This window comes from Phycodurus eques, chromosome 3 (genome assembly GCF_024500275.1).
Source record: "Phycodurus eques isolate BA_2022a chromosome 3, UOR_Pequ_1.1, whole genome shotgun sequence".
NCBI classification, from domain to species: Eukaryota; Metazoa; Chordata; class Actinopteri; order Syngnathiformes; family Syngnathidae; genus Phycodurus; species Phycodurus eques.
This window is the reverse complement of record NC_084527.1, coordinates 12,645,960-12,673,593: the sequence shown is the minus strand read 5'-3', so window position 1 is coordinate 12,673,593 and position 27,634 is coordinate 12,645,960. Positions and strand designations below refer to the sequence as shown.

At 40.3% G+C, this 27,634-nt stretch overlaps 3 protein-coding genes across 5 annotated transcripts; 1 reads left to right on the top strand and 2 right to left on the bottom strand.

The window, feature by feature from the left end:
- Nucleotides 1–762: 762 nt before the first annotated feature.
- Nucleotides 763–3,472, bottom strand: LOC133400008 (gastrula zinc finger protein XlCGF8.2DB-like). The gene has a single exon (XM_061672123.1). The coding sequence runs from the start codon at nt 3,396–3,398 to the stop codon at nt 2,526–2,528; it is 873 nt and encodes a 290-aa protein (XP_061528107.1). The 5' UTR covers nt 3,399–3,472; the 3' UTR covers nt 763–2,525.
- A 2,977-nt stretch (nt 3,473–6,449) lies between these two features.
- LOC133400007 (zinc finger protein 664-like) lies at nt 6,450–12,196 on the bottom strand. Its single transcript, XM_061672122.1, has 2 exons — nt 11,976–12,196; nt 6,450–8,693 (listed from the first exon to the last, which is right to left on the bottom strand). The coding sequence occupies exons 1-2, from the start codon at nt 12,067–12,069 to the stop codon at nt 7,426–7,428; spliced, it is 1,362 nt and encodes a 453-aa protein (XP_061528106.1). The 5' UTR covers nt 12,070–12,196; the 3' UTR covers nt 6,450–7,425.
- A 722-nt stretch (nt 12,197–12,918) lies between these two features.
- Nucleotides 12,919–25,502, top strand: LOC133400005 (zinc finger protein OZF-like). 3 transcript variants are annotated; one of them, XR_009768278.1, is made up of 3 exons: nt 12,919–13,225; nt 16,325–18,373; nt 21,498–25,502. XR_009768278.1 is itself a non-coding variant. In XM_061672118.1 (3 exons), the coding sequence occupies exons 1-3, from the start codon at nt 13,048–13,050 to the stop codon at nt 21,510–21,512; spliced, it is 375 nt and encodes a 124-aa protein (XP_061528102.1). In that variant the 5' UTR covers nt 12,919–13,047; the 3' UTR covers nt 21,513–25,502. The 3 variants fall into 3 exon arrangements, 2 of the variants coding, with proteins under 2 accessions (XP_061528102.1, XP_061528101.1); XM_061672118.1 differs by having other exon boundaries at nt 16,325–16,506; XM_061672117.1 differs by lacking the exon at nt 12,919–13,225 and having other exon boundaries at nt 17,228–18,373.
- Nucleotides 25,503–27,634: the final 2,132 nt, after the last annotated feature.

Sequence of the window (27,634 nt, the reverse complement as noted above, 5' to 3'; positions counted from 1 at the left end):
TACGGCGCTACCCGATGACGCCACTTCAAGGCGACACACACAGAAAGTGAACTACAATTCCCAAGCGACTGGTTGACCCTCTTTCTGTTTCCGTTCTGTATCCGAAATAAATATGTTTAAAATCAATGCCGGAAGCTCATGTATGAAATTAATTGACAAAGACAAAAACGAAGGACATTTTCGCTGTAATTATAGTTAGTTTTCGTTAGTTTTGAAAAGGTAAAATGTTGTTTTAGTTAACGGTTTTTTTTTAAATTCTGGTTTGTATTTTATTTTGTTTGCGAAAAAGTTTTTTTTTTTTCAATTTTAGTTTTAGTTATTTCGTTTGTTTTTCTTTACTATAGTCTTGATTCAAACTCACGTTACAGTAAATGAGAGTCAGCACACACCTGCCACCATTTACATTAGAGTGCCTCTGATTAAACCAAAATAAAGCTCAGCTGTTCAAGTAGGCTTTTCCCGACACTAGGAGAAGAAGCCTGAAGGATTTGTGCTAACACTGACTAGTATTTGGACCTGTTCACAATCCACTGTATGTGAAACAGGTTAACGGACCTTTGTTGTATGCTGTGCTAATGAGCATGACTACGGTTTGATGACATGATTGTCTGAAGCTGAACTGTCTTATATTGTGTTTTCTTTATGGCTGGTGTCTTTTGACAAAAGTTCAATACATGTAAAGTATATCATTTATTTATACAAATATATATGTAAACACGAACGAAGCCCAAACATGCAATATTGTCATCTTTGGTGGCTCTGTGGAGACATCTTGTGTTAAAAAAGATTTACAATTTACGTATTTGAGCAAATAAAGGCAGGCTCTTTAGATTCCAGTGACACCTACTTTTAAACTATCACAACCACAGGTGTAGCTTATGGTGTCAGTGACCAGAGTCTTATTAATTAATTTCATCAAGATTAGAACTCAGGGTGCCACATTCACCACCACCAAAAGTAGCAATAATTTAACTACATGAGTAGAAATGACACAATTTAAACCATTACACCATGTATGTATAAAATAACACATTAAAGAGGCAATACCAGCCAAATGTAATCATTGTAACAACAGTCAAGCATGCTGGGAAACGCTTCCTCCTCTGATTCCCTAACACATCACAATGTCTTTTTAATTGTCCAATGTGAATGTGTTCTATACTGCTTTTATACCCTTTACACATGACCATTTTGAAAACAAAATTAATAGAATAATATCTCATTCATCTATCATTAGTCTTGAATGACACAGGTGTCCGGACCTTATAAGTGAATACATTTTATATCAACAGCACCTCTCACAGAGAGGACTCACAAAAAGAGAAGACTCACAAAAGTATTAAAGTATGAAAAAACTACAATTAGTGTTAATACAATAAAAAGAAAAGCATAACAACAACAATAACAGCATAAGGTTGGTGGCCACTTTGGCAGCATTGTCATCGGCCCGAAGACCATTAGTGACAGCAAAGCGCCAGTAGGTTTACCTGCTGCCACAGCGCTCAATTGAACTGGGTCAGCAGTGTCCCACACAATTCAAAGTGGAATAGTTTTTAGGCACTGACGAACGAAACTAGTTAGGTTAGATACTGTACATCTGATTACGCCCGGTTTGTTAAAAATGAATCGCTGTAATGCTTCGGTAAGAAGTGCAACTGTGTCAGCATCAACGGTAAGTGTGCAGATTTATTTTCACCTATTAAACTGCCTTTGAAAAGTGACCCACAGGCTGTCACACGGCCGCCAAGCCAGCCGGTCGAGCAACCGGAGCGTGGATCCGCCCGGTAAGCGCCCCATTATACAATATTAATCAATGACAAGTGTCATTAATTAGCATTTTTAAAGTGTATTAAAATTAGGAATTGAACATGATTTCGAGATGGTGTTCTGTTAATGTTGCTGGCAACAGTATATGATGGCAATTTAAGTGTGAAACGACCAAACCATGGCGGCCTCCATAAGGGTGTAGATATGATGTTTCAAATTTTTTGGGGAATAAATATTTCATTGATTCACATTCTCACACATGCGCACTATCGCAAGAGTGAAAGACCTAAACATGGCAGCCGGCGTAAGCAATAAGATTGAATGTTTTAACATATTTATTAGAATAAATAGTAGGTTTACATAAAAAGCATTTAAAATATACAGTAAGAGAAAGTTTTGGCAGCTTGGGTTTAGTTTAACATTAACTGCTTTTGGAGAATGTCTAAGGAAGAGACAGCTCTTCGCTAAAATCGAAGTGCAAATGTGTAGATCATCTCCATACAAGGGGTTTGAGACCACATCAAATTTAACATCTCTGAGAGGAAGCATGTAGAGCGCAGACAGGATGGCCCTAAGAATGACCCTTGAGGGACACTGCAGAAAGAGGGACAGACTCTGAGCACCAACCACAGAAATATGTATTTGATAGCTACAGTGCCGTGAAAAAGCCGTCTGAAATTCTTATATTTTTGCATAGTTTCCCCACTGTAATGTTTAAGATCATGAACCAAATGAGCATAGATCTCGCCACACACTGATCAACTAAATGGTTTTTTTCCGGTGTGTGATCGCATGTGTATTACCATGTTAACCTTTTGAGTGAATCTTTTTCCACACACAGAGCAACTGAAGGGCTTTTCTCCTGTGTGTGTTCTCATGTGTATTACCATGGTTGATTTGGCAGAGAACGTTTTAGCACAAGTTAAACAACTAAAGGGTTTTTCTCCCGTGTGTGTTCTCATGTGTATTTCCAGATTTCCTTTTCGAGAGCATGTTGTACCACAAACTGAGCAACCAAACGGTTTTTCTCCTGTGTGTATTTTCATGTGTGATACCATATGATGCCTTAGAGAAAAGGTTTTACCACAAGTTGAACAACTAAAGGGTTTTTCTCCTGTGTGTGTTCTCAAGTGTGATACCAAACGATGCCTTTCAGAAAAGGTTTTACCACAAGTTGAGCAAAGAAAGGATTTTTCCCCCGTGTGTGTTCTCATGTGTTTTACCATGTTAAGCTCAAGAGCAAAATTTTTACCACACGATGAGCAACTAAAGGGTTTTTCTCCTGTGTGTGTTCTCATGTGTGATTCCAGTGTCTTCTTTTGAGAGAATGTTTTACCACAAAATGAGCAACGAAAGGGGGTTTGACCTGTGTGTTTTTTCATGTGGGAGTTCATATATTCCTTTTGAGAGAATGTCTTATCACAAGTTGAGCAACTAAAAGGTTTTTCTCCTGTGTGTATTTTCATGTGTCTAATCATGGGTCTATTCTGTGCAAATTTTTTACCACAAATTGAGCAGCTGAAATATTCGTTAGGTGTGGGATATCTGCGTTTTTTAGGAATTTTTCTTGCTAAGAGATGTCTCCTTTTCAGAACATGTCGACTGCTTGTCATCACCTTCACAGTCTGCATCGCTCCTCAAACGTTCATCTATGTCATCACTGTCTGACAGCGGAGCTAAGAGGTTGTCTAGTGGTGGTCCTCCACTGTGGTCTCTACTTGGACTGTGCTGATGAATCTGTGATGACTCAGGTAGTTGGTCTTCACCATCTTCAAATTTCACAGAGACGATAGTCAGCTGCAAATTGCTGACATCAGTTGGCTCCTCTTCCTTCTTAATGTGAGGGTGCTCTGGATCCTCCTGTTCTTCTTTAACATGGGGGGACTGTAGATCCTCTTCGACTTCACTCTTCACCGAGACACCAGTCAGTGGCAACTTGCTAACATCGGCCTTGTTGGAGGGCTGTGAATCGTCCTGCCCCAAACTGGTGCGCCTCCATTGCAAATGAGAGGGACGATCAACTTGATGAACTATCAGTTGCTGGATATCTGCAAGACACAAGCAACACAAATACAGTTTAGCTCACAAGGGGCAAGCATATGATCTGGTATGACTAGAAAAAGTGGTGTTTTTTGAATAAAAATAATTTTCAGACATATCGGTGGCCAGCCTAAGCACGAACAGTTTGGATGTTTCCAATAGCCACAAATACACTGAAAGTGAACATGAAGAGAAAAGCAAGATTTTGTCACAGTGAGAAAATTATAAACTAGGGGGGAAAAATATACTGGATTGTAAATTATGTAATTCCATGAATGTAAACACAGACCCCTGTCAAGTGATGGTGTCCGAATGTGGAGAACCATCTGATAAAAAGAAGACAGCTTGATAGGTCAAAATTGCATGTTAAAAAGCCTTTACCACCAAAAACTAAATTCCTTAAGATTTTAGTCAGAAAATTAAACCAACAAAACCTTGTAACCATTTTAATTTTATAGTACCATTTATTGCATCAAAATCAACAACATTTAGACCTCCCTCAAGATATTTTACAGTGTCACTTCTCCTAGAAATAAATGACATTTATTTTCCATCCATCCATCCACCCATCCATTTTCTGTTCCGCTTACCCTCACTCGGGTCTCAGGTGTGCTGTAGCCTGTCCCAGCCATCTTGGGGCAAAAAATTGTTCTGATTTATTTTCTTGATAAATTTGTCAGGATTATCTCTTTATGATCCTGTGTTCTGTTGCTGATACTGTATTTTTCCAGGCTCTGGGCCTGCTGACACTCAGTATTTTTACAATCCCTGGCCATTGTGGATGGGCGGAGCCTCTGGCATACACCTGCTTGGCATCATGATTAGCTACAGTAGGTTCTTATGCACCTGATATATGTTGCCCATTGACATTTGCCTCTTCGATCGTGTGTTTCGCTTGAATGTTTCTATTCAATTCTCTGGGCCCGTGTAGTCCAGGAACGGCTCCCTTTGTTTTATTTCTCCTTTCTTTCCCGTTAGAGTATTTAGGGTTCTTCTACGCTAATTCTTATCTCGTTATTGGTCTCTACAGTTGTGTTTTTCTATTACTGCTTTTGCAACATCCTTAGTTGCAACTCTTTGCGTGAGTGTTTTCGCTCTTTTGTTTTATCGGCTATCCACCTCTGGTGTGTTTTGATTAATGTAATTCGTGTCAGTCTTCTGCGAGGTAGTTTTTGTAATTATCTTTGCTCACGTTGTTTGTGCACCCTTGGTTAAATAATAAATAAATAATGATTTGCTTTTAAAACTGTGTTGGCTCTGGTTTGGGGTTCAAAGTTCTGTACACGCGACGGTGTCATCTCATAAGTAGGCTGTTGATTCAAGTCTAGACAAACAGCGGTGACATAGCAGTGCATGTAAGTTTTGTTTTAATTTTTAGTTTATGGACAATGTGCACATGCGAAGACATGAAGAGACTGTTACACCAGATTTAGCAGGTAGCTAATTTCCATTTGTATCTGTTATACTGCCTTTGTACTATTGATAGGTGATGTTCACACTTTGAGAACATGCAATTAGGTGTGGAAATGTTTGGACAGGCACAGTCTTAAAGGAACTGTAAAGTGGGGGGAGTCACATTTGACACACCACATACAAGAGTGTTGTTAACAATTTACAGTAATAGTTTCTAAATTTGCAGTTAACCCAATTTGTCTTATCCTTTGTAACATTGATTCCTAAATATTTAACTTCGTTTTTCATTGTGATCCATAAGAGGGTGATAGTGAATAGCCAACAACATTTGTTCATATTTAAATATAGACCAGATGAAGGTGGAGGCAACTCCTTTAAAGCTGCCGGCACCCGAGTTTTATTCTTTAAAAAAAAAAGTTTTTTTTTTTGGTTTTTTTTTGTGTTTTTTTTAAGTGTCATCTGCTCGTTGACAAATAACCCTTCACGTTTAATGAGCGTTACGTTTTAACTCTCGATAGTGAAACGTCACTGTGCTTTTCTGTGGACACATTCGAAATCCGCCCAAATAAATTCACCCAGGAGCTCCATTAAGCTCCTTAATGGAGAAAGTAAACGTGTACACTGGAAGGCTAGCGAGCATGTGAACGGACCTCGGATATGCAACTGCGGCGTCTGAGCAGCTTCCTGCCGTCGCTCGTTCTCCTCTCTGGCTCGACAAACTCGCTGCTCGTACGACGCCATCGTCCTTTTAAAAAGCACGGAGAGTTCGTCGGCAGCGGTAATAAGTTCCTTGCGCAAACCCACTCGTTTATTTTTTATAACGTTTTCCACACTAGAGTTTGCATGGTGGGCCTTTCATTTTCTTCTTCTTTTGTTTAATGGCGGGTGGCAGCTTGCGTTTGTTACACTACTGCCATCTATTGTCTTGGAGTGCACATCTGTCTGACCCCGTGAGACAATTTGATTTCCACATAGAGTTAAACTGGATTATCAAGTCTAGCTGCTAAATGTTAAGAGGGCTTGCCATAGGAAACGCCTTCCTCTATGGTGGTTTTATCTTTTCTCTCTATTCCTTCTAAACAAAAAAAAAAGGGAAAATCCAGTGTTCTGTTGCTGTGCTAAAAAGTAAGTTTTGCTTTAATTTTTTCATTACACAATCAAAAAGGGGCAGCATACATTCCAAAGAAAAGTCATTTTACAAAATAAATTTTAAAAAATAATGATAAATGCCGTTTTAAAGCATCCACAACTTCAAACGGCTGCCATTTTGGGGCAGTACGGACAGCGGCTCAAAAAGAGAACATGGGAAGAAAGACAGCTGCAGAGGTTAGAATCCAAATGGTTTTTAAAGCAAAGAAAAAAATTTACATTAAAAATGACATAGCAGTGCATGTAAGTTTTTATTCTTTATTTTTAGTTTATGTGCACATGCGAAGATATGAAGAGACTGTTACACCAGATTTAGCAGGCAGCTAATTTCCATTTGTAGCTGTTATACTGCTTTTGTACCATTGATAGGTGATGTTCACACTTTGAGAACACGCCATTAGGCGTGGAAATGTTTGAACAAGCACAGTCTTAAAGGAACTGCAAAGTGGAGGACAAAAAAAAAAACAGTTCAGGGAAAATGCATTTTTTTTAAGGTTGTAGGAGTTTCTTGATTGCTAGCTGCAGGCTGTAGTGGTAGAAATGGGACAATTTATTATTACTATGTAACTCACAATTGCACCAAATAGCCACTGATGGAATGACAGCTCGGTACTTAGTGGGGGGAGGGCCGACTCATGCAGAAAGCCCAAGCCCCGCACAAAAAAAAAAATAAATAAAAAACTGAGATGGTGAAATCTCCATAATTCACAACTAAATTATCTTGTTCAGTCTTTGCGCGTTTTCAACACTTCAAAGGAAATGACTTTACTGTCCCTCTAAACACACACAGCAACTCCTCAGTTTCTAGGTAAAGCCCTAAGCACAACACAAACACCCAAAACAGAGTGAAAGACTACAATTAATCAGCTTTGCAGAAGATTTGAAACGGTTTGTAGTTTACCGAACAACAAAACGCAACATTCATCAGCTCTTCAGAATACAATTCAATAAAACAATATATGGTGTGATTGAACTGATGATTACTGTAAAACATTTACTCTCTCTGTGTTGTGCTTCCGCATATGTGCAGTCAAATGGGTCCTCCGAGCATAGCTTTTACCACACACTGAGCAACTTACAGATTTTTCTTTTGTGTGTGTTCTCTGTGTGTGCCACCAGGGATGATTTATGTGAGAATGCGCGATCACACGAGGAGCAACTGAAAGGTTTTTCTCCTGTGTGTGTCATCATGTGAGCTACCATGGACGTCCTATAAGAGAACGTTCGATCACACAACGAACAACGGATAGGTTTTTCTCCTGTGTGTATTCTCATGTGTACCGCCATCTTTGTGTTCAAAGAGAACATTTTTCCACACACCAAACAACTATGGGGTTTTTCTCCTGTATGCGTTTTCAAATGTGACACCAGATTGCTCCTTTGAGAGAAAGTTTTACCACAAGATGAGCAACTAAACGGTTTTTCTCCCGTGTGTGTTCTCATGTGTGATACCATGCTTGAACTGTGACTGAAACTTTTACCACAAACTGAGCAACAAAAGGGTTTTTCTCCTGTGTGTATTCTCATGTGTGATACCACGCCTGCATTGTTAATGAATCTTTTACCACAAACTAAACAACTAAAGGTTTTTTCTCCGGTGTGTCTTCTCATGTGTTTATTTTTTTCTGAGATAGTATTGAACCCTTTACCACAAACTGAGCAACAAGGTTTTTCTCCCATGTGTTTTCTCGCGTGTCTGATCAAAGCGGACTCATGAACGAACCCTTTATTACAAACTGAGCAGCGATGAGGTTTTTCTCTCATGTGTGTCGCCATTGCTCCAGTCGTACGTTCTTCAAGAGCAACTCTTTGATCGCAGTCTGAGTAGCTTAAACCTTTTTTAGGTGGCTCTATATTGCTTCTCAAAGCTTCTATGTCGTCACTGTGTAACAACGGAGCCGAGAGGTGGTCCGGTGGTGGTCCTCCACAGTGGTCTCCACTTGGACTGTGACGATGAAGTTGTGACCACACCGGTGGTTCATCTTCAACGTCATCACTCTTCACAGAGTCAGCAGTCAGTGGCAACTTGCTGATGTCAGTCTCCTCCTCTTCCTCCTTAATGTGTGACTGCTCTAGAACCGCCTCTTCCTCTTTAATGTGAAGGGGCTGTGGACCCTCTTCTTCTTCTTTAATATGCGAGGGTTTAGGATCCTGCGCTTCCTCTTTTATGCAGTGATGTGGACCCTCGTTTTCATCTTCAACGTGCGTGGGCTGTGATTCTGCCCCTTCCTCTTTAATGTAGGGGGGCTGCGGACCCTGTGCTTGCTCTTCAAAGTCCTGGGTCGGGTGATGTTCCTGCGCAAAAGTGGAGCCCCCCCACACGTCTGCAGGACACAAGCAACACAAACACAGTTTAACTCATACAGAGTCAATTATGTTGTGATTCTACCGTGTGTCATTGTAGTTCTGTCCAAAATTACAATATGTATCTAATGCGATAATATGAAAAATAAATATAATATGAACGACACATCGTTCTACACAGGAACATTGTGTGAACAATGAGTGAAGGTTTTTGTAACTATAGCACTGAAACTACTTAGTGGTATAATTTTTACATCACTTTCAAGTAGAGTGGACCCCAACATACATGGATTCACCTATTTGCGGATTTTTCTCTCTCTCTTTTTTCATTCTTTGAGGTTAGGGGAACTAATCCTGTAAACGCGTAGTGGTGGTTTATCACTGCTTATTCAAAAAATTTCCATCCATCCATTTTCTGAACCCCCTTATCTTCACAAAGTTCATGGGTGTGCTGGTGCCTTTTTTTGTGTGAAATTCAAGTTTGTAATGGCTAACATAACAGCAGCATTGCATCTCTGGATTTCAGATCAGAGCAACAACTTTTGAGTTGAAGATGAAGATCGGGGTGAATCTCAGCTTGTCACATCAATTATGAGATAAATGCCAACATGTTGGAAGTTTAGGCACCTCGCATTCGAATAGAGTATGTATACATACCATATCAACTATGTATGTGTCGCGATGGAGAGATTGTGGAGTTAATGTGTTTTGTTCATTTGCAAATAAATTTGTATTTTGCCATCAAAAGGCCTTTCTCAGTCTTGTTTATGTTTTACAGTTTAAGGTGTCAAAAAAGCAAATTATATTACCATCAAAGTCACTGTTCTGCCTGACATTTTACAAAAAGCTCATTTCTCCACTTGTGGGTGAAAGACAGGCGCTTTGGGTGAAACCAATCACTCAAGAATGGAAAAAGCTAGAAATATTTTATGTGGGAAATAGTCTACTCTTTCTTTAAGTTCGGTGCATATATCGGTATAGAACAGTTTTCCATTTTTTGGAAAGAAAGACAAATTTGTTTGGGGAGGGGGGGGCGTCATTCACGCCAACCTGGCAACAGTGTCTGCATTGTTGTGCACTTGCCAGTGTGATGTAGCCACCTGACATGAAGAACGACGGAAGGAGCTCCAAAGATGATAAAACTTGGATTCAAAAATTATGTTGTCAATGGAGTCTGCAAAAATAGGATGGCAACCTGCATGGCTTTCAACTCGCCCATTAAAGACATAACAACAACTAGACGTTTCGCCGATCTGATTGGTATCAGCCGATATTTAGCATTTTATGCTGATCAGCTTTAATGTCATAATTCGCCGATCTGATCAATGACGTCATTGATCGGCTGCGCAAAAGACATTTTCTCCGCGTCGTCATCGTGCACAGTATATTTGACCTGACTGATTAGAATACATGACCTGAGTCAGTTTTGGTGTGTGTGAAGTAATTTAATTACAGTAAGTTCGCAACCATTATTTCTGTCATGTAATGTTGGTTTGACCTGACTGATTAGACTACATGATCTGACTAGAGCAGTGATTTCCAACCTTTATGGAGCCAAAGAACATATTTTACAATTGAAATATCTCACGGCACACCAACAACCAAAAGTGCCACAAAAAGTGAAAAACTTTTTCATTTACTAATGAGACGAGAGCAGAGCGGAAAGTAGCGTCTGAAATATAATGCCAACCGCTGAATGCAGAAGAGGTGACGTGGCGTTGCTAGTGACCAGTTGTGGAGATTTATTTAAAAAAAAATAAAAAAATAAAAAAAAGATAGTTGTGTAGATTTTTTTTTTTTTTTTTTTAAATAGGTGCGAAAACATTTGCGGGCATGACGAAAGATTCGTCGCTAGAAGATGCCAGGTGTGTTATAGGTCTGCTGTATCGGATCACTTTGCATTACGATGACGGCGACAAAAAAGTGCATTTCACCATTAATAAGTACAGTACAAATTGTGAGTAGCTATATGTCAATATAATTTTAATACTACTGAACGCGTTTACTGAAGTGTCACCATTAAAATGTCATCTATTGTGTCGGCTCTGTGATAAAGCTGTCTTTGTTTTTAAAATTGAGACCACAGCATATGAAGCATAACCTTTAATCTAATTACAATTCTCAATTGTCCAGAGTCAGTACTTCAAAATGAGTTTAATTCTGAGCACAGCCACATCTCTAGTTATGAAAGCATGTGCATAAGTAAGCAACCACATTATCTCACATTATTAATAGTTGTTTATTCTTAATTTTCTCAAAAAGATTGCCATTTTTTTTTTCAAATGAGTTGTACAACTTATGTGTACATTCTAAGGTGAAAAAAAGGTGTGAAAATATGTATATGGCTTTTGTTTGATGAACCGTAGGAGTTACAAGACTGTCGCCACAAAGTAAACCGCATACTTCCATCCATCCATCCATTTTCTGAGCCACTTCTCCTCACTACGGTCGCGGGCGTGCTGGAGCCTATCCCAGCTGTCATCGGGGAGGAGGCGGGGTACACCCTGAACTGTTTCCCAGCCAATCGCAGGGCACATACAAACAAACAACCATTCGCACTCACAGTCACACCTACGGGCAATTTAGAGTCTCCAATTTTTGTTGAGAAATAAAGCCGAGTTAAATTGAGTTTGAAATACAATTTTAAAAGAATTCAATGCAATAAATGCAATCAATCATAATCTCAGTTGTTCATTTAAATGATCAAGGTTTCATACTTTTTTTAGTGTCATGATTTGTGAAATAAAAATACATTTTATTACTAATATATGTTGCTTGATTTCCCCCCCGACCCCCACAGTGACTTGGGACTTGTTTGAGACTTGAAGGTTTATGACTTGAGACTTGCACATATGTGACGTACTCCCACCTCTGGCAATATGGGAACTGATTTGAAAACGACTAGCAGTGAATGATTTAAAAAAAAAAAAAAAATATATATATATATATATATATATATATATATATATATATATGTATATATACTTTTAATTATTACAACTTTAATTGCAGACTTTTTTACCCTAGTATTCCTTTATAAAAGTCATTTAAATGTTTTATTGATGCAATAAATATTTTAAATGCTACACTTTGTTTCGTTAGACCCGTTATAAAGACACCTGCTTTCAGTAACGAGAAACGGTGCAATGTATGGAGTCATATGCTCAAGTAGTGAAACGTTATTGTGCCGCTCTGTGTTTACATTTGAAAGACACGCAAATCCATTCAACCAGGATTAGAGCGGAGTTTAACGGTGAACATAAATGCGTTGCATAGAAGCCCAAGCTAGCCTGTGAACAAACCTCGGATGCGTAGCACCGTCTGAGCAGTTGGCCCTTGTCCTTGTTGCTCGTTCTCTCCTCTCGCTCGACAAAAATCAGCCTCATGTGACGCCATTGTTTTATCAAAAAAGCGCGGAGATTTCGCCCTCACCAACTCTTTACACCTTTTTAGCGTTTTCCCACTTTATTTCGCCTCCTGGGCCCTGTCTGTTTGCTAACCTTCTTCTTCGTCGTCGACGTCGTCTTCTTCTTCTTTGTTGGCGATTGGCATCAAAATCAAACGTTCAAGATGCATTACCGCCATCTACTGTGCTGGAGTGTGGGTCAGAGTACGTCTATACATATGTACAGAGTAGAATGGTTGGGAATATATTTTGGGATGGGTGAGGCTTATGTTAAAAACATAATCAAAACACTTTGGAATGGAGGTCACACAGGACAGCATTTCTATAAATTACAACAGACGGTGGGGGTCAAGAAGGCAGCAGGCTGAAATAGAAGGGAACAAACAATTATAACAAGATTAAGATTAGGTCATAGTGGGATAAATGAGACAATGCATTTAATTGGGAAGCATGGTATGGGTTTGTGTGAATGTGGAGCGGAGGAGCAGAGTGTTGAATATGTTATTTGTTATTTTCAAAGGTATGAAATAAATAGAGGGAGGCTAAGAGATGAGTTGAAGAAAAGTTGGGTTCCAGTATTTCATCTTCGAAATGTACTGAACACTGAAGAAATTAAGATCAAAGCCTTGTTTCAGTTTTTAAATGAAACAGGATTGATAAAGAGAATCTAGTCTAAAGTTTATTTGGTTTTTATTTATGTTGCTACCTTGTACTGGACATATGTATAGACGTACACTGACCCACACTCCAGCACAGTAGATGGCGGTAATGCTTCTTAACGTTTGATTTTGGTGTCACCTGCCAACGAAGAAGAAGACGACGAAGAAGAACAAGAAGAAGAACAAGTAGAAGAAGTCGAAGAAGAAGACGGCGACGTGTTGTCTTGCATTTAGCGAACCGCTGCTCTTCTCAACGAAGGAGACACAAAGGAGTTGCAAAGCGCCGTTCTTGCTACACTTCGAGTCAAAATGTTGAAAGATTTGGTGAGGGAGCGACTCATTGCGGCCGCCGACGAAATCTTCGGGCTGTTTGAAGGAACGATAGCGTCGTACGAGGAGCAACTTCGTCGAGCGAGGGAGGAAACCGAGCGACAACGACGACAACTGGAAGCTGTTTGCAAGACTCAAATTGTCATACGCATGGAAGGTATGTTCACTTCTACTTCAGATTTACATTTTATTTATCTAATAAGAGCGTGGAAAAATTAAAGGTGTTGTGTCTGCCTTTCAAAGAATGGCTCCAAAACGTAAGACAATGAATGTGAGAAGCCACGTGAACAACACGTTTAAAAATTTTATTTTTATTTTTTTAATATAAATACTTTCTTTGTCCACGAAGTCCTTTACGTCTTCTGTGTATTTGAATCGTCCCAGACCCCCACACCATGAAATTAATAACAAGAAAATCAACGCTCAAAAAAACCAAACATGAATTTATTGTATAAATTCTACTTGTCCTGAGACAAAATGTAACTGTAGCTGAAGAATGTGAAAACAGCTCAGTTGGTATAGCTCCACTGACTGAAGAAGGGTTTGTCCTTCTCATCTTCTGGCTGCCTGCTGTCGAAGTCTTTGAGCAAGACTCTGAACTCTAAATAATTGCCTCCAGATCGCCATTGTTACCTGGTTCAACAAAGCAAATTAAAGTTAAACGTGTGGGCGATCCTACCGTCCATCCGTGTCGCAGCTGGATTGACTGTAAAGCGGTTGAGTATTTGAGTATTCGAATATCCTACTAAAAAAATTATTGAATAATCGAGTATTCAGATAAACTTGCATAAGAAAAAATAAGCCGTTTCACTGAATAATAAATGACCAATTTTTTTTTATAGATGTTTTATTTGGTGAATTTTCATTGAGCAGCAAACTGTATTTTCTTTTCTATAAACATTTTCAGTGAGGCAATTTTAAACAAATACAAATGAATACAACACAAACACAAGAGGTTTAAACTGAAATGTATTCAAGTATAAAAAACAAGGCATTAATTAAAAATAGGCTGCACACAATCAGGATTTTTAGTGCCGATCATTGAGTTTAAAAAAACAATAATTGATCACCGATCACAAGATGGAGCAATGTGTATTTAAATGACTTGTTCATTTACTGTGTATACAGGGTGATTGAAAAGTTAACTCCCTATTTTAAAATACTTATTTATTCATATGATGTAATATTTTTCTCTTTTTTGTGTGTATGTTCCATGATTAAAGGAGCAAGTCTATTCTACCAAACCAACGACTTTGGAAGAACTTGAATGGCGAATATGATAAGTTATGTCTTCCATCCCACAATAATTCCCTGTGAAATCAGTTAATGCGGTTCCCAGGTGGCTTGAGAAACTGGCTAATGCTATGATATGCGCCCATGTCGAATTTTAAATAAAACTCCATGCAATACACTTTCTTCACGTTCATTTCTTGTAAGAATGATAGTTCCAAAATAAATTACAAGTACTTAAAAATAGGGAGTTACTTTTCAATCACCCCGTACTTCTGTACTGTATACTGAGTAACTTCACAATTTTTCTCTAGTCCAGTGATTTCCATCCAGTGTTCTGTGGCACATTTGTGGGCCATGAGCGATCTTCAATTATCAAATTTTACTTAACTGCTCAAAAAAATATTAATTTACAAGAAATGTATCTTTGTTACTCTATGCCAGTGAGGCATAGTGACAGAAGAAATAAATGCTCTTCTATTAGATGGCAAGAAGTATATACTGTAATTACTGTGTAGCTACTTTTTGTGACATTTTTGTTTGTTGGTGTGCTGTGCGATTTTCCAATTGTAAAATATGTGCCTTCACTCCATAAAGGTTGGAAATCACTGCTGTAGTCAGGTCATATATTCTCATCAGTCAGGCCAAAACAACATTACAACATGACAGAAATAACAGGTGCTAACTTACTGTAATTGAATTACTTCGCACACACCGAAACTTTAGAGCATGATTCGACATAACGCAAAACATGTTTACGTACAACCGTTAGTGCTACCACTAGCTTGCTAGGTTACATAACGTTTTGTTGCCTGCTTGCGAGCCGTATCGGAGTAAAAGTACGTGAACATACCTCAAGCAATCCTTAAATGGACATAATGTCCCGAGCACCAGTGACCACCACCACGTTTTCCCCCATTTTGTTCTTATAATACACGCGGCGCGATGTCGTCGCCATGGTAACGAGTGTATCCTGTCGCGTTTGAGTTGACAGTGATGAAGCCCAGTCATCTTAAAAGATGGGATGCGGTGGTATCGGAATACATAATTTTATTGTAGTAGTCTGACATAGGGCAATCGTGAAAAACCTAATTTGTCTCGTAGTCTGATCCAGGCATTACGTGTTGTCTGTCTCAGACGCAGTGTCTGTCCCGCACACAATGGCGACGCGGAGTAAATGTCTTTTGCGGAGATCGGGTCTGCGAATTATGACATTATAGCTGATCAACCGATCAGCGTAAAATGCTAATTATCGGCCGATACCGATCAAGCCGATCAGATTGGTGTAAAGTCTAATTAAAAATTGTACAAACAGCCTTTATGTTGTGCAACGTCAGTTGAGCAGCGAGCATTTTCAGGTGTGACATAATAATAATACAGTAGGTTCTTGGCTGTGCGTGTGCGCTCTGACCACCTGATTAAAATGAAGACACCTCAAAAGGAAACACAAATGACAAATATTACCTTCATTTAGTTTGGGTACATGGCCCATTTTACTCTAAAGTCCTGTCTGACCACCTTTGCCACGTTTCACAACCTTCCCTGAAGACGTGCCATTACAGTACCAAACACATCTCTCGCAATCTTTCTATGATGTATCCCTGCTTTCAGACAGGAAAATAAGTACAGGAAGTCCTCGATTTACGAACAAGTTCCGTTCCTACGCTGGCGACGTAACCTGAATTTCCGCGTAAGTCGGATTTCCCCGTTAAAGTCGAAATTTACGTTGAAATACTTCTGTTACGGGTATTGTCCCACGTGATTGTGACAGCAAGCTCAGTGTGTGTGGGCGTGTGCGTTGATGTGTGAATGAGGCGGGACTGTGAGCTATTGGCCTCCACTAAGAAAAGCTCATTCATTTCAAATAAAAACAAATTACATAATAGACAAATCAACTTACAATATCACTAAGCGGAGGGAAAAAAATTGTTATATCGCACAGGTCTATATCATAGCGTATTAGATTTGGCCCGTGTGACACACACGGTGTGGGGTAACCTGTGCCTGTGTTGTTTGTGTCCTGCAGACGTGCAACAGGTGATTGGCCGTCATGTAGAATTTAGCCCTCAGTTGCAGTGGGGGAGCTCCAGTTTGGAGCCGCAAGATCCACAGCCCTCCTATGTTAAAGAGGAAAATCTACAACCCCTCCATGTTAAAGAGGAAAAGGAGGATCCACAGCCCAACCATGTTGAAGAGGAAGTGGAGGAGGTAAGTGTCATAAAAATAGCGCTGAATGGTACCTCTCTGGAGAGGGAAAACGAGATACCTGAGCTTCATAATCACAGTCCAAGTGGAGACCACTGTGGAGGACCACCACCGGACAACCTTTTAGCTCCACTGTCAGACAGTGACGACATAGAAGAACCTTCGAGGAGCGACGCAGACTGCGAAGGTGACGACAAGCAGTCGACATGCTCTGAAAAGGAGACAACGCTTAACAAGAAAACTCCTCGGATACACAGGAGTCGTCATGCTCCCAAAGAAAGTTTCAGCTGCTCAACTTGTGGAAAAACATTCAATACCAAGAAGATATTGAGAAAACACACTAGAACGCACAAAGGGAAAAAAAACTTTTGTTGCTCTGTGTGTGGTAAAGCGTTCCCTCAAAAAGCAAATGTGGTATCACACATGAAAACGCACGCGGGAGACAAACCTTTCAGTTGTCCAATTTGCAATAAAACGTTCACTCATAAGCAACATAAGGTCACACACATGAGAACACATGCAGGAGAAAAATCCTTCTCTTGCTCAACTTGTGGTAAAGCTTTCTCTCAAAATAGCCATCTGGTTTCACACGTGAAAACACACGCAGGAGAAGGAACGTACAGTTGCTCATTGTGTGATAGAACATTCTCTCAAAAGGCGTCCATGGTCAGACACATGAAAACACACGCAGGAAAGAAACGTTTGTAGTTGCTCGAGTGGCTGTAAAACCTGTCAAAGGTGTTCTCTGGTATTAAACATGAGTGCGCACACAAGAAAAAACCATCATGTCCATAGGTCCAATTTGATTGTACATGTCCGGGGACACAACAAAAGGACAAAAACGCCTTTGCAGTAGTTCCCCACAATACTGCGGCAAGCAGACCATGAATTGTTTTTATTGAATTTTATTTTGAGCTGTAAATACTGATAATCGGCTTGTTTTTTGTGGAGATCGTTTTCACCAAGGAATCCTTGGGACTAAAATTTCATATTGAAGCAAATTAAAAAAAAAAAAAATGTGTGATAAGACATTGAAAACCTTGAACATTTTTTTTTAGTTTTTTATATATATATATTTAACTACGAATCAGTACAGGCCTTTTGGTTGGATATGCAGGGCTGGCTTCAGTCTAAACATCTTGAACTGTCACCTTGGATGATGGAGTCCATTAAGTTTGGTGAAGACAAGAATTTAGATGTTAATAATGTGCTGTTATTTTAAAGTTTTTTATTGTTATTCACAACTGTAGATATTTCAAGACAAAAACCTGTCTAAACCATTGGTTGAATGAGTTTTTACTTGTATTTGAAGTTTGTAAAGATTTAAGAAAAGGCTTTGAACTTCTTTCACTGCTTCATAAGACTTCATTTTCTAAAGCCCTCTTGTGTATGTGAGTAGGTTTTTCTGTTGTCTACTGTAAAGCTCACCACACGGCTTTTGGTGTGCAGATTGAGTGAAACAAAATGGGAAATTTTGTTGTATTTGTTCTTTTAAAAAAAAAATAAAAGATATTTGGGTCCACACTCCTTGCCAGTAGGTGGCAGAAATCCGCCATTTTGTTGTTTGCCACCCGCCATTTAGTGATTGAGGAGGGGAAAAAAGACAACGACAAAGGTTTCAACGTGACCGGCGTCGAGAACATCGATTGTACCTCAAGTGTAGTCCCTGTGGTTGTTGAGCAGTTGAGAAGAATGTTGAAGGACTTAGTAAGAGAGCGACTGAAGGCGGCCGCCGACGAAATCTTCGCACTGTTTGAAGGAACGATAGCGTCGTACGAAGAGCAACTTAGTCGCGCACGAGGGGAGAGCGAGCGACAACGACGACAAGCAGAAGCCGTTTGCAAGTCTCAAATTATCATACACGTCGAAGGTATCTTCACTAAACACCACTGAATGTTGACAGTTGTATTTCGTTATCGTATAACAATTAGAAATGGATATGAGCCTGATGTATGGAGATGTTTCGTCGTCTGTACGTTTTACAATCAACAGTCGAATGGCTAACCGTGTTGGCCGAGAAAATAAGTTGCTCCGAAATGAGTCACATTTGTCCGTAACTTTATCGTTAAAGCAAATTGCACAGAAGCTTTGGGGTATAGCCTTGCTTGGCAACATAGGGCCCAAACCTTCATACTGTGATTTAAAACGCGCCCCCCCACTCCCAAAAAAAAAAAAAAAAAAAAACTAGAATAGCTTGAATAAGAACGTGTTTGGCATTTCCAACCTAAATTATCATGTAAACCAGATTAAAGGACAGCAAAGATGATCAAAATTAAAGTGTGAAACGTCGATGAAACCTTTAAAATGAATATAGGGGGTTTACACAAATGAACTGTAGTCCAGACCTTATGCATCCCGTGACCATTTTGTGGAAATTATTTGGACTTTGATGTTTCTCATAAAGAAATCAGTTAAAATCAAAGGCTACAGGGCTGAAATTTGGCCACAGTTTTGAACAAGTTAAACATTAAAATAGCACCTGCTGAACATTGATTATACATTATCATCCCTTGTCCATTTTATGACACAATTGACCCCCATAAGAAATCATATTTTTCAATATACTGTAAACCTCCTGTTATAATGCTTTTCCTATGAATACCGAATGAATCCAAGCATTGGGGTGTGAAAGATACAAAAAAAAAAAATGTTAAGGGTGTAATTACACCCCTAAACCACAAAATGGAACCAGAGACCGAATTTTATTTGGTTTTTTTTTGCACAGCCAAGCTGCTTTCTCTCCTGTTTCTAACGACTTACAGGTGGCACTATGGCGCCATTTTAAAGTTTAACTTGTTCAAAACTAGTCGCAGAGTTACAGCCCTTTTAGTGTTTGATTTCAACTGATACATCTTCATCATACAAGTCCGAAACATGGACAAGGGTTCTATAAGGGCTCGGCGACAGCTCATTCATGTAAAACCCTCTAAATTCATTTTAAACTGGTGTGTCTATCAATTTGTACTGTGTGCTGTTTCTACCCCTACGTGTCAGTAAAGCCTAGGGCATTGAGTTCTGCGGTGGCCGGGAAGTACAAAACACTATAACAAATTGTGAAACAGTTTTCCATTTTCAGAAACCAAAAGCCAAAACACGTTTATGTTTCAGAAAAAAACTCAACAACAGCCAAAACACTTTTACATTTCAGAGAATAAATTAACAAAACACTTTTACAAAAGACTAAACAAATAACAATTGAGACCCAGAACCCAGAAAGGGAACGTCCTATTTCACAGACATTCTTGGAAATCCCACGCCCTTTCTCGGTAAGACCCGACCCGCTTCAACATGATTGGCTCCTGCATCGCGGGAAGGGTAGGCTACGCAGATGTAACGAGATGTCCATCCCAAATATAATTTAAAAAAAAAAAAGACATTTATTATGGCTAGGTTTAGGAGTAGGGTTGGGGTTAAGGCAGTTGAGAATGAGTTTGGGGTTTAGGTGAGACCTTTTTTTGTTGAGTGTTCCAAACTTTCATATGCTTTTTCATCTTTAGCCTACTTTCAAAAGGCTGCCATCATTGGAAAACTTAAATGCAGAAACAGAAACTGATGTTAATTATTTCTAATTACCGGTAATTAATTTCAGTCACGAACATGAAACAATAGCTAAAAAAAAAATCACTTGAAAGCTGCAATGAGTATTACGTTTTTCACACAATAATCTGAAGCCCTTTTCATAGCAACGTGACAAGTGGCTACCATCTTTGTGGAATTTCCAGGGGGGGGGGGTGAAATAAGCACTTCAAACGCCACTAAAATCCTCCCAAATAAATCCAGGAAAAAACACTGAGGATTAAAGCACCTATTGTACTGGACATACTGCATTGTACTGGACTACTATATAGTTTTTTTTCCTTTTTTTACTCTGTCAATATGGGGTGCTTTGTGGGCATTAATGAGGGGAAAAATAATTTTTAGCAAATGGCTGCAATATAACAAAGAGTGAGAAATTTAAGGGGGTCTGAATATTTTCCATACCCACTGTACAAAAAACAAATAGCAAGCATAAAATGTATAGATAACACTGTACTAATTGTGTTTTCTATACATTTAATAATAATAAAAAAAAGTTATCTGGCCTTGTGTGAAAAAGTAATGGCCCTTGAAATTAATAACTGGGTGGGCCATCCCTCAGCGGCAACAACTGAAATTAAGTGTTGTCATCATCTCTGTGGAGATATTTTGGTCCACTAATCCTTGCAGAATATTTAAAAAAAATAATAGTAATTTGAGAAGGGGGCAAATAATTTTTCACTTCGTGGTACATCCAGTGAGTTTGTGGGTTAGGGTGGAAAAAAAAAGAGCACCAATGCCTCTGGTACTCCTTTGAGAACCAGAAACGTTTTTATGCACACCTCTGGATACTGTAAATCCAATTTTTACACTGTTTAAATGCAATAAAGGCGTCTGATGTGGCAAAAGTTAAATAAATGTCGGTGTATGTTAAGATTTGTGCTATATGAACACCTTTACTACTTAATTTAATATTAATGCTATTATTTTGGTCTGTGCTGTAGTTAGCGCAAAAGGGTGTGACGTTATCAGAAGGCCGGTTGACAAGACGAAGGGAGACTACTCTCCTGTTGAGACGCCTCATTTTGAAGACCAATTTTCAATATGATGCTTTTTTTTATTATTATTTCTGTTAAAGTTGTGGAATAAATATGCCTGAAGGCTATAATGAATGGAGATTTAGTCACTCTCACAACCAAGGCAAAGATTCAACAGCTTAATAATGTAGAGAGATGGCTAGCAAACAGTCTGTGTTATTTCTTCATAATAAAAAGTGTGTATTCAACAGATTAAAAGCAAAGTAAACTTCCTTCAGGGGCTGGCACAGATTAATTCTATTTCCATTCATTTCAGTGAGAAACTTTGCTTCCATTGAATAATGGAGTCACAAAACAAGTTCCACTGTACCACATATCGTACTGTCTCTCATACTTGACCCGTGTGAGTTGAATTATGTTTTTGCTGCTTGTGTCTTGCAGACGTCCAAGTGCTGATTGATCGTAAGGTTGAACTTCCCTCTCAACAGTGGGGGAGCTCTAGTTTGGAAAAGGACGATTCACAGGTACTCTGTGTTAAAGACGAAAATGAGGATCCACAGCCCCCCCTTGTTGAAGAGGAAGATGAGGATCAACAGCCCCCCCTTGTTGAAGAGGAAGATGAGGATCAACAGCCCCCCCTTGTTGAAGAGGAAGATGAGGATCCACAGCCCCGCCTTGTTGAAGAGGAAGATGAGGATCTACAGCCCCGCCTTGTTGAAGAGGAAGATGAGGATCCACAGCCCCCCCTTGCTGAAAAGGAGGGTCCACAGCCCCTCCACGTTGAACAGGAAGCGGAGGAGCCACAGCCCTCACACATTAAGAAGGAAGAGGAGGCTGATGTCATCAAGTTTCCGCTAACTGGCGTCTCTGCGAAGGGTGCAGACAACAAAGAAGAACAAGCCAAGTCGTCACAGCTTCATCACAGCCCAAGTGGAGACCGCTGTTTAGGACCACCACCAGACAACCTCCTAGCTCCACTTAACAAGAAAACTCGTCTTAAAAGATTTGCTCAGAACGGTCCTATTAGGAGACACATGAAAACGCAAACTGAAACTAAACCCCTTCGTTGCTCAGTTTCTGGCATATGTTTTAGTACTAGGTCAAGTATGACGAGACACAGGAGATCACATGCAGAAAAACCATTTTGTTGTCCAACTTGTGGTAAATGCTTCTCTCAAAAGGAAAATCTGGAACCACACCTAAGATTACACGCAGGAGAAAAACCCTACAGTTGCTCATTTTGTGACAAAAAATTCATGCAAAGGTCACTTTGTGAAAGACACACGAGAACCCACACAGGAGAAAAACCTTTCAGTTGTTCAACTTGTGGCAAAACATTCACTACAAAGGGAAATATGATCTTACACACGAGACTCCACATACGAAAGCCTTTTAGTTGCTCAATTTGCAGCAAAACATGCACTACAAAAGCGACTATGATGTTACACATGAGCAAGCACACAGGAGAAAGACCCTTTAGATGCACGTTTTGTAGCAGAAAATGTATAAGCAAATCAAAATTAGATCGACACATAAGAAGCCACACAGGGGAAAAACCTTTCAGTTGCTCGATTTGTAGCAAAACATTCACTATAAAAGAAAATATGCGCTCACACATAAGGCGGCACACAAAGGAAAAAACCTTGAGGTGTTCAACTTGCGGTGAAACCTTTACTCAAAGGTCAAATCTGAAGGCACACACGAGAACGCATCCAGAAGCAAAACCTTTTGGTTGCTCAATCTGTAGCAAGATGTTCACTCGTAAGGGATCTGTTGTAAGACACATGATGAGAATACATAGAGACGCAAAAAACGTTTAATTTTTCAGTTTGTGGTGAAAGCTCTGCTTACGTGGCCAGTTGGCTGCAGCCATGCAGACCCACAGCACCGAGCGATCTGTACCTACACTGACTGATTTGATTTAGTGTTAAATAAATAAAAGGCGAAGAATTTTAAAAGTGGACCTTGTATCCTTCTATTTTTCTGTACGTGGCCTTTGGAAAAGTTCAGACACTCCTGATAAAGCCATTGAAACTCTGCATATATACTAACATGGCGGTTCCATAGCTTGTGTGTTGTAGGAAGGTTAGAAACGGCGAGACTTAACACACACCGCATCCTCTATTGGAAATAATATTTTTTTTTTTAAAAGAAACCAGGGGCCTCTTGACCCTGTAACATATTCTGGAACCTAAAAAATACATTTCAAATATTCCTATGTCCTTTTGTAATTAAGGAAAGTTACATTTTAAAGGGATACTAATCTAACTTTAGAATGAAAATTAAAAGTTTTTATTCATTGTGTGTGTTCATTATCAACCAATGGCATTGCTATCTGACGTCATGTGACAAATTTGTCCAATTGTGTCACAGCATATCTGGCTTTAGAACTAAAACGTGATGTTTTGATTCACGTTTTCAGATAGCTATTATTGTGGCGCAATTCAAGGGAACCAAGGACAAGTAACAACTCACAGGGGTAATTAAAACAGATATACATGTCGACAGCGACATGTTAACGGAGGAGTAGCTCGCCTAGCAGTGGCCACCAGCTAATAGTTACAGAAAAATCTCCGACCCCACAGAATTTCTAACCCCAATATAGAAACAACAGAAAATACCCCCAACAAAAACAAAAGTCAAAAATCAGTTATTTTTTTCTATTTTGGAATGCCATTATCAAAATAACACAGTTAACAACATTCAAAGGAAAGCGGTGACTACAAATAGTTTTCATTCTCATTTGGTAAATCAATACATGAATCACTGCTAAGGCTGCGAACTGCCTGGCATGGCACAGATCTGTACAATATCCCCCGTCGGATTGCCAGCACAGTGACTTTGGTACCATCGGTGGCACTGGACACACTGGATCTGAAACGAACGCAATGAATAAAACAAGGGTATCAGTTGAATTTTAATCTCTAAAACATGTTTGTGTCTTCCAGTGGCTTAATGAATCTGGCAAAGGATGGTATTGTGTGGTCAAAAACAACCCGAAGAGTTGTGGCCGTTGTTTGCATCCTAAATCGAACAATCCAGAAACTCCGTAAACTGTTTTGTTCTCTTGATCGTTTTGTTCTCTTGAAATTGAAAAAAACACCCGGACTCACCCCTCATTATTCTCGGGGACTTTAACAAAGCTAAACTCAACCACGAACTCCCTAAATACAAGCAGCACATCGACTGTCCTACCAGGGAAAATAATACTTTTAGACCACTGCTACACTACGGTAAAAAACGTTTACCGTGCTATTCCTCGTGCAGCCCTGGGCTCGTCTGATCACTGCTTAATTCACTTAATACCGACGTACAGGCAAGAACTTAAATGCGCAAAGCCTACAGTGAAAAAGTGGACAAATGAAGCCAAGATGGAACTTCAAAGCTGTTTCGACTGCACAGACTGGAGTGTCTTTGAAAATTCAGCTGGCAGCCTGGATGAATATACGGACACTGTCACATCCTATATCAGTTTCTGTGAAGAGGTTTGTGTACCAACAAAATCTTTTCGCACATTCAACAACAACAAGCCGTGGTTCACTGCTAAACTTAAGCAGTTTCGCCAAGCTAAGGAGGAGGCATATCAGAGCGGGGACAGGGCCCTGTATAATCGAGCTAGAAACCAGCTGACTAAAGAAATTAACATTGCAAAAAGAAACTATGCAGCAATGTTGGAAAAACAGTTTAGCGCAAACGACTCTAAATAAGTCTGGCATGCATTCCGATCGCTGACTAATTACAAGCGACGATCCCCCTAAGCTGAGAACAATAGCACACTAGCCAACGACTTGAATACCTTCTACTGCAGATTTGAAAAGGACACTTTCACACCCCACACCCACCCGGCCGCACCCGCGACCACAATCACACCTCTGACTTCTGCGTTAACCATTCATGAACAGGATGTGAGACGCATCTTCAAACAACAAAAGATTAACAAAGCGGCAGGCCCGGACCATGTGTCCCCATCCTGCCTCAAAGTCTGCGCGGAGCAGCTCGCTCCAGTCTTCACACAGATCTTCAATAGATCTCTGGAAATGTGCGAAGTTCCATTCTGTTTCAAACGTTCCACCATCATTCCAGTCCCCAAGAAACCTGCAATCTCGGGTCTGAATGACTACAGGCCTGTCGCTTTGACATCTGTGGTCATGAAGTCCTTTAAACGTCTCGTGCTGGACCACCTCAAGAGTGTCACAGGTCCCCTGCTGGACCCCCTGCAGTTTGCCTACCAAGCGAACAGGTCTGCGGATGATGCAGTCAACATGGGACTGCACTTCATCCTAGAACACCTCGACAGTGCAGGGACCTACGCGAGGATCCTGTTCGTGGACTTCAGCTCAGCGTTCAACACCATCATCCCTGAACTCCTTTCATCCAAGCTTCTCCAGCTCAGCGTCTCACCTGCCATCTGCCAGTGGATTTACAGCTTTCTGACGGGCAGGACACAGCAAGTCAGGCTGGGGGAGGCCACAGCATCAGCACTGGGGCACCCCAAGGAGGTGTCCTCTCTCCGCTGCTCTTCTCTCTCTACACGAACGACTGCACCTCAGCGAACCCGACTGTCAAGCTCCTGAAGTTTGCAGATGACACCACTGTCACCGGCCTCATCAAGGACGGTGACGAGTCTGCATATCGACAGGAAGCGGAGCGGCTGGAGCTGTGGTGCGGCCGACACAACCTGGAGCTGAACACGCTCAAGACGGTAGAGATGATCGTGGACTTCAGGAGGCATCCTTCGCCACAGCTGCCCCTCACGTTGTCCAGCTGCCTTGTGTCAACCGTCGAGACCTTCAAGTTCCTGGGAATTACAATCCTCTCAGGACCTGAAGTGGGCGAACAACATCAACTCCGTCCTCAAAAAGGCCCAGCAGAGGATGTACTTCCTGCGGCTTCTGAGAAAGCACGGCCTGCCACCGGAGCTGCTGAGATAGTTCTACACAGCGGTCATGGAATCAGTCCTGTGTTCTTCCATCAAAGTCTGGTTCGGTGCTGCAACAAAAAAGGACAAACTCCGACTGCAACAGACAATCAAAACTGCTGAAAGGATTGTCGGTACACCCCTACCCACCATTGAGGACTTGCATGCTGCCAGAATTAAAGACAAGAGCGTGCAAAATCCTCTCGGACCCTCTGCACCCCGGTCACCGGCTCTTCCGACTCCTTCCCTCAGGTAGGCTCTACCGATCAATGCAAACTAGAACTAGTAGACATTCCAACAGCTTCTTCCCCCTTGCGATCAACTTCTTAAACACCTAACCTATAATTCCATTACAACAACCTGGCAATTTTTTTTTTTTTTTGACTGAGTTCGTTGTCACATTTCTGTGGGGCCAATTATGTATTACTCGTGCACTCACTGTAGTTGTCTCGCCATGCTGCACTATTTGCATATACTGGCCACTCATGCCAGAGTAGCATCTGCTCCATTTGCACACTGATTGAGGAGTATCTGTAACATTTGCACAACCGACATTGTCCCAGATGATCGCACTACTCGTCACTTTAAACCGCATTCACTCCTTGAAGTCTCAGCGCCCTTTGCACAATGGTCATCGCTCCGGACTATTGCGAGATTATTCATTCGAACTGCTCTAAGTGCTAGAGGACTCTGCATCTTTTTGCACAATTGTTTTTTGTCAATGTCTTTATGTCTCCAAAGTGTTTTGTAAATTGACTGTCTGTTGTACTAGTGCGGCTCCAACTACCGGAGACAAATTCCTTGTGTGTTTTGGACATACTTGGCAAATAAAGATAATTCTGATTCTGATATATAGTATCAACAAGCTATGTTGACACTCTTCAACAGGAGCAGAATACTGCATAGATAAATAAAAGTTGACCTCAAAGTTCTTCGCCACCTCGGATGGCGATGAGGTGAGAAATCGTGTCGTAAGCTTTTTCTTCGTTTGAAGTTCGAACATGACAGAATCCAGATAAAGGCCTTTCTTTCACTAATTCGCCCAGAGCTCTAAAACAATCGTTTCATACATGACGTAAATCCTCAAAAGCATGGAATATTTTCTTGGAGAACTCAAAAGTTTTTTGTGGTCAATACTTACTAAAACAAAAAAAATGTCTAAACCATAATGAAGCCAAAGTTGTCCTTTTATGTATTTTTAATTCTGTATTTTGCAATTGATTTTCTCTACGAATGCATTCGTCTAAGGATGGTATTAAGCACAAATATTTCTCTTAATGTACAACTGCTGGCAGACCTCTGTGTTGATCTATACAATTAGTACTGTCTGATATTTAGTCCTTTACATCTTATTGTAAAGTTGTATTTGGTGAATAATTGTACAGCGCAGTGGCTTGACTTAAGAGTGCCCCAACATAAAAAATGTTCAAGATACGAGTTGTCGCTCAGCTGATTTCCCCCTGATTTTCCAGCTGATTGTATGCGGTTTAAAGTGACGAGTAGTGCGATCATCTGGGACAATGTTGGTTGTGCAAATGTTGCAGATGCTCCTCATTCAGTGTGCAAATGGAGCAGATGCTACTCTGGCATGAGTGGCCAGTATTGGTCAACAACAGCGTGGCGAGACGACTACAGTGAGTGCACGAGTTGTGTATAATTG

Excerpts from the sequence above, each read along its gene's own strand:
- LOC133400008 (XM_061672123.1), bottom strand. The coding sequence starts at position 3,398 with ATGCAGACTGTGAAGGTGATGACAAGCAGTCGACATGTTCTGAAAAGG.
- LOC133400007 (XM_061672122.1), bottom strand. The coding sequence starts at position 12,069 with ATGGCGTCACATGAGGCTGATTTTTGTCGAGCGAGAGGAGAGAACGAG. Across the intron at positions 8,694-11,975 it reads GACGGTGCTACGCATCCGAG|ACGTGTGGGGGGGCTCCACT; the intron begins GTTTGTTCACAG and ends TGTGTCCTGCAG.
- LOC133400005 (XM_061672117.1), top strand. The coding sequence starts at position 18,196 with ATGTTGAAGGACTTAGTAAGAGAGCGACTGAAGGCGGCCGCCGACGAA. Across the intron at positions 18,374-21,497 it reads AATTATCATACACGTCGAAG|ACGTCCAAGTGCTGATTGAT; the intron begins GTATCTTCACTA and ends TGTGTCTTGCAG.